Source organism: Parasteatoda tepidariorum, chromosome X1 (genome assembly GCF_043381705.1).
Source record: "Parasteatoda tepidariorum isolate YZ-2023 chromosome X1, CAS_Ptep_4.0, whole genome shotgun sequence".
In the NCBI taxonomy this organism is placed as follows: Eukaryota; Metazoa; Arthropoda; class Arachnida; order Araneae; family Theridiidae; genus Parasteatoda; species Parasteatoda tepidariorum.
This window is the reverse complement of record NC_092214.1, coordinates 74,583,515-74,595,241: the sequence shown is the minus strand read 5'-3', so window position 1 is coordinate 74,595,241 and position 11,727 is coordinate 74,583,515. Positions and strand designations below refer to the sequence as shown.

The following is an 11,727-nucleotide window of genomic DNA, read 5'->3' as shown; positions in this document are numbered from 1 at the left end:
TATATATATAATAAAATAGAAAATATTTATTTCTTAAAAGTATCGTTTTTTAGTTTTGAAAATGCTGATCGAAAGGTAAAAAAGATGTATTGAAGTGCATTTAGAGAACTATTATTGGTACAAACATTTTTCAAAACATATTTCTAATGTGTGTTATTTAAATACAAAAAAAGGGGAAAATTTTCTTCATAGTTTAAATGTACGACTAAATAGGTTCTTGTTATTAAAAATATCACTAAAAAAATAAATATTTAATCTAGATAAAAGCAATGAATTACAAATACTTCCAGTTTTTTAATCTAACTTATTTCTTAATTTTAGATAAATCAATAGATTATCGAGTAAGTATGACATTCCTGTCCTTAAGATTTTTTTATATACTTTATTTTAAATTTTATTTTTTAAATGCTAAATAACTAAGTTCGAATTATTGGTCTATGAAAAAATTATTTTTCGTAGGCAATTTTTAAAATTATTTCCTTGCAATTTTTTATTCTTATTTTTATTTGTGAAAGATATATTCAAACTTTCCTTTGCTGGTGTAGCAGCCCATTGCTACTAGTAAAATTACACAAAAATAAATAATAATAAAATAAGATTTTTATTACTATAAAGAAAATATTAATGAAGTATATTAATGAATTGCATTAATAAAAAGTCAATCTACTTGTGTAAAAGATGTTTTTGTGCATACTTTAAATTTAATGTTTCCTGCGCAATGTATCGTAGTGTGCTGAATCAGAAAGAAAAATGATTGTTTGTCTCGAAATATTTTTCTTCTCATAAAAAGGAAATTGAAGCACTTGGTGCAAGAAACAAGTGTGACCAAACTTTTAAAGTAAATAATTAAATAATTTAATTAATTAATAATTTTATAAAACAAAAATAAACATTTTAACTTCAGCCAATACAGCTATTTCGATGCTGTTACTAATATAGTATTGACCACATATATAACATCGGTCCTCTTACGTTCGTCGATAAATGATGTGATTGCCTTTCTTTTAGTTCTTCCCCTTGTTCTTCTCTTTGAGCCCCCCCCCCCTCAATTTCACTTTTTTTAATCAAAATTTTGCTTATTTCAACTTTGTGACCATTTTGAGAAATTAATTATATTTTGGAATCCTGGGATAAATAGTAAACACTGTGAAAAAAATGTTTTCTCAAGATTGAGCAAAAATCTGTAAAAATAACTCCGAAATAAATAATGGAGGAATTAAAAAACCCCATGTATTCAAAATTGAAACCGCATATATTCATTTTTGTGAAGATTCTCAAAAGGGATGCGAAGTGTGGGATGTGTGAGAAAGATGTTCGTTAGCTGCCGGCAGCATACAAACCAAGGACCTTTAGGTTCTTAGTAGGATGCTATAATTACGGTTGTAATTTCCAATTGTTGCAAATTAATTTCCAGTTTCAATGGCATTAAGGGTTGCAATTTGGAGAATATAATTCCAATAGCTAAGTCTTGAGATAGGAAATTTTAGTTTCATTTTTTGTTTATTTCGCTATATTTTAAAAACTTTTAATCGAGCAAAAGAGTATGTTGATTGTATAAAGTTTCCTAATTCTCCCTGGACCAGAGTGGTTACAGCATCCCACGATCCCAGAGACCTTTGGTTCGAATCCTACCAGCTGTCATTGAGACAATGAATATCTCTCTCACACATTTCACCATCCAGAACACCTTTGAGACTATGAATGAGTATATTCTATTTCAATTTTGAATACATGGGGTTTCTTAAATTTGACTATATTTATTTCGGAGCTATTTTGGCACATTTTGGTTCAACATTTAGAAACTCTTCTTTACAGTTCAAATTATAAAAACTGTGACAATGCGAATTAGAATTAAGATTTTCTATAGTCTTAAGATTATTACTTATAAATAGTGGTAACTTATAATAAAAAATTACAAAATTTTTTATTACAGTTACGATTCACATGAAATTACATCTAAAAAAGAAAAATTATAAAATTATTTTCTAGGCGCATTTGAATACCGTAATTAATTTCAGAGTAGGGTGAAAGAGGGAGTTTCCGCACTGAGATGGGGGAACTTTTTTTCCGCAAATTCTCTCCAATGCAGAGAATAAAAACTCTTCTAACTGAATTATGGGTCCAACATTTTTCAGACTGCTTATATTTTGAGGACTCAAATTATTAAGTTTATATATAATTAAAATAAAAATTTTAAAAAAAGTTTTATTAACCGGTACTATTGAGTAAAGTCTGTAAAAAAAGCAATAATGAGCAAAATAAGTAATAAACGTTCTCCACAAGTTCGCCTATTTATTTATAATTTAAATACTAGTCTTTGAAATAACTTCTCTTTAACTTGTTTGCTATAAAGAATCCTAAACGCTAAGAATGCATTTTTTTGCAGCATTGGGGTATCCCTTTAAGCCGAAGATTTCGTTCTCTTAAGTTGTGGTTTGTTATTCGAAAATACGGAGTTGAAGGTCTTCAGAAATATATTCGAGAGGTAAGTGAAATTTAAAAAAAAATATTGTACAGATTTGTGCACTTTTCATAACAATAGCGTTAACAGCATCTGATTCTGAATTCTATTCATATATATGTCATAATCATTAAATATTCACTACTTATGTTATATACTTTTCTATTTAAGTAAAATTAACACTAAAATAACTTTTTTATTGAACTCTTTGGCCATCATTTTATTTTCAACAATGAATTAAAGAGAAAAACTTTTGGCGTTGCGTTCGTTTGGCGTGGCGTTGCGTTGCCTTTTTCTAATGATCTTTCACGCAGTAATATAACTTATCTATTGCTACCATTTGTTACGAGAAGCAAATGAGACAATTATATTAGCAATGATTTAAGCAAATGTTCAATTTAGAATTTATTCCATCATTTTTATTTGTTAGCATATAGACACTATTAAAGTTTTTTTCTTTGGTTAAACTTCGTTTGCTTCATAGATTATATTGGTCTTTTTTCTTTAAATAGTTTTATAGAAAACTTCTGCAATAATTTATGTAAATTCCTGTCCTGGAAAAAGAAGTCTAGATAGAGAGTAGTATGGCTATAGAGAAAATCAAAGCCTACCAAAGGGTGTAGAGCTTTAAATGAGGACTAATTTATTACTAATTTATTCTATAAATTAAATATAAGCTTAATTGCTATTAGAGTGTGTAGCAGTTAATTCACGAGTAAGAAGATGGAATTTTGTAATAGAAATATTTTACAAGAATCTAAAAAAATGTTTCAGTACATGAAAAATTATTTGAAAGATGGATAAATTAGATTAAAGTACTTACTTTAATCTAATATCTGTTAAAATAATATCGTATTTTCGCACTTTATTTTTTTGGGCATGTATCAGAACACTATATTGCTATTTCCAATAATCTTTCACACAGTAATATAACGTATCTATTGCTGTTATTTGTAAAGGGCAGCATACAATATAAGACAATTATAATAGCAATAGTTTAAGTTAGTGTTTTATTTAAAATTTATTCTCTTATTTTTATTTGAAAACGCCTAGATAAAATCTTTTTCCTTGGTTGTACAGTAACTCTGTTTACTTTATATACTTAAAATTTTTATTTTTAAATGTTTTTATTTTTACTTTATGGAAAACTTTTGCAATAATGTATGTTAATTCTTGTCATTTGACTGGGAAAAAAGTATAAGGAGAGACGTGGAACTCTATGTAGAGAAAGCTAAAGTCCACCAACGGCTGAAGAGCTGACAAAGAAAAAGACAGAATGATAAATTTATTAAAATATTTATACTGTGAATTCAATTTAAACTTAAATATTAGAGCTTAAAATTCAGATCTATGTTATGCACCCACTTTTTGTGAACTCTCTTCGTTAATTTTTTTTTCATTGCTGTTGATTTTATTTTGATTTAATCTTAGCTGAATTTTTTATTTACATTAAAGCATGTCACAGTTTGAAGACGTGTGACATAGACTGATGTGACGTGTATATACTGGCATTAGTAATAAAACCTCAATTATTCGCAGGGTCAGTTCAATTCAACAAATACTTTAGTATACCCTCTGTCTTATGATGGCCAAAAATACATTTAATATAACCTTAAAATTTTAAAAGTAGATTTTTAAAAACAAAAGGTAATTAAAAATTTTTTATAAATAAGATATGAAAAGTTAGACAGGGGAAAATAAAAGAATGATACAACTTTTTTACTGCACTCCTTGACGCATCAACCAGTTAATTGATTATATTTTGTTATGAGCACAGTTGAAATATGTCGTTGAAGTCAAATGTGAAGTCAAGAGAGTACACACGTCAAGGGTCTAAAATTAATATTAATCTGAGGATAAACAGAGAGGTAATTAAAATTTAAAGTTCCAATATTGAAGAAAAAGGAAATTAAAAGCATACAAAAAAACTTTGACTGTCATATGAAATTTGAGTGTTTCTAATTGTCATCTATCACGCTCTCTCACATACGTAGGACAATCAAACTGATTTTAATTTTGTATGCCTCTCTTCTCTTGATTCGCTTGAGATTAAAAATATACTGGGTATTCCATAATAACCGTTCTTTTTATGTGCTTTTAAAATGCGTATCAAAATAAATTCAAAACTGTATGCACATTAGAAGTCATACACTAATATTTATGCCCAGCGCTACACCATAAAAACTGTGGCGTAATATCTGGTCTTAAAAAACTCCAAAAATTCTGTGAATGAATACTTTATTACAAGTTAATACAGAATCGAATGTTCTTACACTCTTCAAATGGAATAAGGAAATCTTAACACAAATTATTGCTCACACCACTCTGTAGCTCGTTGTTGAAGAAGGTTATGCTTTTCGTAGCTCCGCAAATTTGGCGAAATATCAGTGTATATTTAGACTATTTAAGGAAATTCATGCTAGAAATAATGTGAGGGCATATCTTAAATGTTTAACCAATGCTTTCGGATCATTATTAGAAGTTGAAAAGCAAATAAGATAGTGTCAATAGGGCAGCCAAGATGGCGGTTTGTTTACTTGAAATGTTCTGGTGAAGTTTGAGTTCTTCCATTACATTTAATTGACAAACTGGTCATAGCCTATTTAATACCAAGTAAGTTTCAATGCTTTTTACTGATGTATGAAACATAGATTGACTTCGATTATTAGCCAAGTAGTTTCAATATTCCTGTCAGATTGATTTGACAAACTATTCATATAAACTAATATAAAATACATGTATGTTTTTAGTTACATAATAATGTTCTCATATTTATGTTCTCATAAAATTTGCAATCTATATTTGCATTTAAGACATTCTATGTGTTTTACTGCACAAGCAACTATCCTTGTTTTCGGTGTAGTAGAACACTCAGTGAAACAGTTCTTTGATGTTAAGTACTTGTCACTATTTTTGGAATTCAGCTACACGAAATTTTCTTAATGTGTAAAAAATTAATACTGAGGATGGCAAAACATCGAAACCTCTTTGGTTGCGTGAGGAAACAGAAATTGTCAAGAAACGCATCCAAGTTCCAAGTTCCGTCTCGCATTCTTCGAGAGTCATTCGCCAAATTTTGTTAACGTTTTTGTTCGCTTAAATACTGATTTGTCATCCGTAATGTACTTGTTTTTTTTATTTCGTTTTTGACAAGGATTCTAAACATCATTAACAACGTTATAAAAACATTACTTATTATGTATAAAACATTTTATTTAATTACTAAAATGTAAGAATTAGATATAATCTCATTAAAACAAAAAGGGAAGTTGTTGTCTCTAATGCCACTTGCCAATACTAGCAACCCTGCTTGGCTAAACCAAATCAATTTAAGGCAGATAGTGTGTTTCTTGTTTTTCAGTGGCACCAGTGACCAAGAATACAACTTCGGCCACACACACGTCACAGCTTGGTTCAGAGGGCGGTCACATTCATACGTCCATTTATTCATCCACAGATCGTAATTTTGACCTGAATCAGAGAACGTCTAATCTCCAATCCAGTACCCCCAGAGGTATTGATTTGCTATGGGAACTTGGAAGACTTTATGACTGGACAGTTTTAACATACACCAGTTACCATTTGTTGCACGTGGAGTCTTCGGGGAGAGCGGGAATCGAACTGATGACCTTTTGATCATGGGCCCAACGCCCTTCCAACCAGACAATCCAGGCGAAAAAAGATAGATTATTGATAGTAGATAGCTGATAATTATGTTTTTGTGGTCCCGCAGTGGACTCATAATTAAGACACGGTTTCCAGCAGATCACCGAAGTCAAGCATCACTGGCTGCTGTCAGTGTGCTTGTGGGTGACCACTTGGATCAGTCTGCATAGGGACCGAGGGTCTGCGGTATTGGTCCTCGTTAAACTGTTCTACCATAAAGTGCTCGACTTCGGCTACCGAAGCGGGGGTGCCATCCCCTCTGCAGAGGATCAAAATTGTGATGACTTGTTTTCGGATCATCCTCAGGGATGTTTCCCAGACCGTCGCCAATAGCTCATTGTGCAGCTCTAGTGCGACGTAAATGAACTACAACTACAACAACATGTTTTCGTGAGAAATGCAATTGATGTTCTCATAATATGCCTACCTCCCTATAATCTCCTTATGAAATTATTTTAAACACTGTAAGCTTCTACAAAATGCTGAAAAATAATAAAAATATTTAGTGTGGTGTCTTCCTTTAAGAGGAACTGAAAACTAATTGTCTATATTTTGTTTATGCCTATATTTTTCGTATATAAAATTGAAACATTTTGTAATTTTTTTCCAGCACGTACGTTTAGCGAAAAAATTTGAAAGTCTAGTCCGAGATGATGAAAGGTTCATAGTTGCTAATCAAGTTCATTTTGGTTTAGTATGTTTTCGATTAAAGGTCAGTGAAATCTTTATTATTCTATTTATAAACTGGTCCATTTCTGAATTGATAAAAATAAATAGTTGGAAATAATGAGCCGTTTATTAATTTCTGAATTTTTTCCAATTAAATGTAACAATCAATCAGCCTGAAATATCCTTAAACACACTTCAAACTATTAATTTCACTCACATATTTTTTATGAACCACACATTTTAATAGATTCATAACTAAAAAAAATCCGCTGAAGATCTGAAAGAAGCTGTTTATTGTTTTCCAGCATGAGTCACAGTATTTAAAGCTTAATTTTTTTTAAAAAAATATAAGGGTTACTTATGATTTAGTTTTTCATGTGCATATTTATTAAAAAAGAAAAATTTCATATTTTGTTTTAACAAGTTTATTGACCATACGTTTTGAAAATGGTTTATAATTTACAAGAGCTTAATTTTTTAAAGCAGTTTCTTTTAAATGTTAAATCACTATCAAATCAATATAGATCTAAGGACTGAAGTGTTTATTTAAATGATGACTGCAAAAAGCAATTTGAAGTACAATAATCAATCACAAAAACACTTATTCGGATGGGAGTTATAGAAATGATTAAGATTTGCAGTGATCGAAGTTCTTAAAAATTTTTATTACAAAATTTCTACAGATCCAGAGTGAGGCTGAAGGGGGATATCAGCTTCACAATCCCCTTTGGGGTGACGAAATATCCAAAATTTTGTCAGGTAATTTTTCATAAAATAAAATTTTTCTAAGGATTTATTTTCACGCATGTTTAGATATTTCTAACAAGGCAGCAGAAATCTTTTCTTATATTATAATATAGGTGAAAATAAATAAGTTCCCTAAGTTTGAGGGCTACCTTGAATGAAGAAATTTTTTTGAAGGTTCTCATCTTAAATATTGCGTATCAGAAAATACGCACACTTTATTGTTTCTTACTCTATAATTTTTGAAGTAAAAATCGTTTATCATGTAAAATATTATATTGGAACAAATTAGTTGCTTTGGCGTCATCAAGCAGTATTTTTTTATTTATTTTTTTGAAAATGGCAGACTAAGTCTAAGTTGGAAATCAATGATAGGCTTTAAAACTATAGCAAAACCATTTTTGGAAGGCGTGTTTTTGTTTTTCAAAGTTCATCTAGGATTAGCATTATAATTTCCTCGACTGAAGGCACAGACTTAAATTATAAATGTTTTTGCGAATTTCTTCACTATTTTTCCACTCGAATTTTCTTCAAATTTTTTTTTCCGATCAGAGGACAATCTGTTTTTGACTGTTCCTTTCCTACTGACGTCTCCCCTTTGCTTCTACATTTAAAATTCGAAATTAGAATCTACGTTTTAAAATCGAAATTAAAACAAATTCCAAAAAAAATTCTTAAAAATTAAAACAAATACTAAAAAAATTACAACTACTTATTGTATTTGTTTCTCCCACCACAGCATTTTTGATGTGAAAGGATAAATATATTTAGATTTTTATTCAAATTTAATTTCTTGTCAATTTATAAATGGAATAATGTATTTTTTCTGAATATTAGTTACCTGAAATATTATAATTGTGCATTTTTACTTCATTCAAAATATATTAAAAGCATTTTAGGGCTCTAAGATTCTTATTCAAGTGCTTCGATCAGCCATGATTGATTCTGATGTCATTAATAAAACATTTGACTGAATTCAAAATTTGCTTCAATTAATTTAAAAACACTCTTAAAAGCTTTTTTTAGACATGAATGCATGTCAAAAGCTAATGAAACATTTAACTTAATTAAAAACATATTGAAATCATTTTAGTGTTCAGTAGTTTTTAAAGCTTTTATCTGCCATGAATGCATCTGATGAAGCATTTTGCTTTAATAAAGAAAATATTGAAATCATTTTAGGGCTCTAACAGCCTCAATCAAAAGCTCCTATCAGCTATGAACGCATCTGGAAAACTGCATATGGTTCCAGCATCTTTGAGTGGTAATTACGTCATCAGATTCTGTGTATGTGCTCAACATGCAACTGATGCTGACATTCTTTACGCTTGGGATGTCATTACTTTGTTCACAGAAGAGCTTCTGGCAAAACTCGAAGAAGAAATTCCTGTAAGATTTTTATTTTATATTTAACTAAAAAGTCATTATATTGATTGCTTCTCCTTTTAATATTTTTGCGAGTCATTTCTTGAAAGAGCTGAAACTAATTGTTACTTTATTGAAAGCAAAATTTGCACCAAATGCAACAACACCAAATGCTTAACTTCTTATTTATTTAAAGGAGGAAGAAGAGGAAGAGGAAGAAGAGGAAGAAGAAGAGAAAGAAGTTACAGAGCACGTAGAAGAAGCTGTTGATGAGGTATTCTTATTAGAAAGAAAACGCAAGCACAGTTTAAAATACAAGCGCAGCTTCTTCGTTCGCATGGTATCTGATCCCAAATTATACAATCCAAAGATTGTTCGAGCTCTTTCTTCAAGTGGTGGTACTCGTAGGCATACAAGTGATCCCGTTGAAAGTGATACGGGTGTTATCACCCCTGTTTAAATTGCTTGAATTCCTTGCAATTGTATGGCTTAAATCGATATTCAAAAGCAATGTGGATGATTTTTATATGTGGAATATTTTATGTAAATTATTCTGTTTAATTCATTTTGTCTTAATTTCTTAAATGTTGCAATTTTAAGTATACCTAGATTTAGAATCTTTCATGTTACTTCCTTAAAAGTATTTACAAGGCAAAGATCACACAAAGTATACAGAGTTTTGTCACTTCAAATTTAAATTTTATATTAGTTTATATTATAAGAAGAACAGCATCTATTGTTTAATTTCTTTCATTTTTGAAAGTTTTGCTCTTAATGTAAATAATTTTGCACTTTTCGATCAAATTTGTATGATACATTAATTATTGACATAATAATATCTGCACTGAGACAAGAAAAAGGCAAAATATTTCTATTACTCTTTATTATTTTGCATTCGCTTCAGAAAATTAAAATAAAGCAAAAATGAATTTCATTTCTATAAGAAAAATTACTTAATATTTATATGTAAATAATAAGATTTTAACCGTTTTACATCTTAATATTTTTTCTGGCCAAAACAAATTATAAAAAAATGTTTTTTTGATTTCCAGTTTCTTTCGATTCCTTATTTCGCAAATGAAAAAATTAACGAAAAAATTATTTAGCAATTAAATTAAAAGGTAAGAAACTTATAAAATTTTAGTTTCTGTTTCATAAACGAATCCTTAAATTTTTTTTTAATAAAAAAGTTAAGTTACTAACAAATGAATGTAAAAATTATGACGAAAAATGCTGTAACAAGTGAAGCAGCGCAACAATATTCTTTTTTTTTTTTTAAAAAAAAAAAGAAAATTATGTTTAAAGAAAAATGTGGTTATTAGTAAAATCCAAGAAAGTAGTATTATTTTTTAATAATGCTGGGAATGAAAGAGTTAATTTACATTTTACACCCGTTAAAATTCAAACATAAAAAAACGTCGACTGTAATGATCGTTAGTATAAAAATTTTACTTCTGAAATATTTACGTGCCATCAAACCCTCCAAGAAGTGTATCAATTCTCATTTTTCAATGAGTATTTAATTTTGAATATAGTGACAGATTCTTATCAGGAATCGAGTAGTCCAGCCTATATTTGAATGGCCACCTTTCAGATTATTTTCGTAAGAAACGTCTCAACTCACTTTTAAAATTTATTTATTTGAATCCCTTACTATTCTACAATATTTCAACACACTGGGGATTCCTTGAGTTTTAAGATTGAAATTTGCAATTCAAGAAATACTTTTCTATTTTTTTATCATAAAATTGAGTTTAAACGTAAATAAACAAAGAGATGCTTAAAGGAACTGAGGCACTCAGGTGTTTCTTGGCTACCTGTTTTGTCCTTACTTGTTTAATGCACTGAAAACGTAAATATTTTATGCAATTTCGTTTACAACTTACACTTTTAATTTTGTTCTGTTTCCTTTTAATTTACAATTGCACTTTGCCAACTTAATCTGTATTTTAATGTCTTGAGCATGCAGGTGACAAGTGATTTACACTTACTCAAATAGCCAGAAAGATCCTTAGAATTTACGCCATGAGATTTCTTTCGATGTAGTCATGTAAAGACTGTTTACAAATCATCGATGCCGAAAATAACGCAAGAAGGAACGCATTTGTTAAGCATTAGGAATTGACAGTGTGAAGCTACTCAAATATTAATTTTATTTTAATTTTATCAATGGCAACAGGTATCAGGTGATAGTGTTTTATTTCAAGTCCAATTAGAAGGCTGATTTTCATTGTTTTCATTGTTTGCTCTCGGTGTTATCGGAATCGGTGGTAGATAAACAATGTCTTGAGCGTGCAGGTGATAAGTGATTTATACTGACTCACATGGCTGGAATGATCCTTGGAATTTAAGCCATGCTATTTCTTTCCATGTAGTCATGTAAAGACTGTTTACAAATCATCGATACCGAAAACAACGCAAGAAAGAACATTCATTTCCCTTTTATCAATGGCAGCAGATACCAGGTGATGGTGTATTATTTTCAAGAATTAAAATATTTGATTATTTATTGTTTCATTTATTTGAATTAAACAAATGTATTATTACATACAATTGTAAGAATAGTAACTTTTTAGAATATCACAAAATTTTAAATATTAATTTTTTTTTTGCATCTCTAAGTCTAAAATAAAGTTTGTTCTGCGCACGTTGTAGTTTCGCACTATCAATGGTTTCGAATGCTTCACAAATGCGCACGTTAGATTTTAATAAAATTGAGTAAAAAATTATCAGACATTGTGTTTTAGAAATTTTCTTATTGATTTTATGGCAGTAAGTTTTAATGTAAAAAATACTGCTGAAATTTTACAACTTGGTCGATT

The 11,727-nt window shown here is 29.4% G+C and overlaps 1 protein-coding gene across 1 annotated transcript in view; it reads left to right on the top strand.

Annotated features, from left to right (window-relative positions):
• Window positions 1-11,387, top strand: part of LOC107448396 (aromatic-L-amino-acid decarboxylase-like) — a 93,288-nt gene extending 81,901 nt beyond the window's left edge. Inside the window, exons 13-17 of the mRNA XM_071187322.1 lie at window positions 322-341; window positions 2,387-2,485; window positions 6,738-6,839; window positions 8,723-8,929; window positions 9,102-11,387. Of these exons, the coding sequence (XP_071043423.1) occupies window positions 322-341; window positions 2,387-2,485; window positions 6,738-6,839; window positions 8,723-8,929; window positions 9,102-9,365 (692 nt within the window). The 3' untranslated portion in view covers window positions 9,366-11,387. The remainder of the gene's footprint in view (window positions 1-321; window positions 342-2,386; window positions 2,486-6,737; window positions 6,840-8,722; window positions 8,930-9,101) is intronic.
• Window positions 11,388-11,727: the final 340 nt, after the last annotated feature.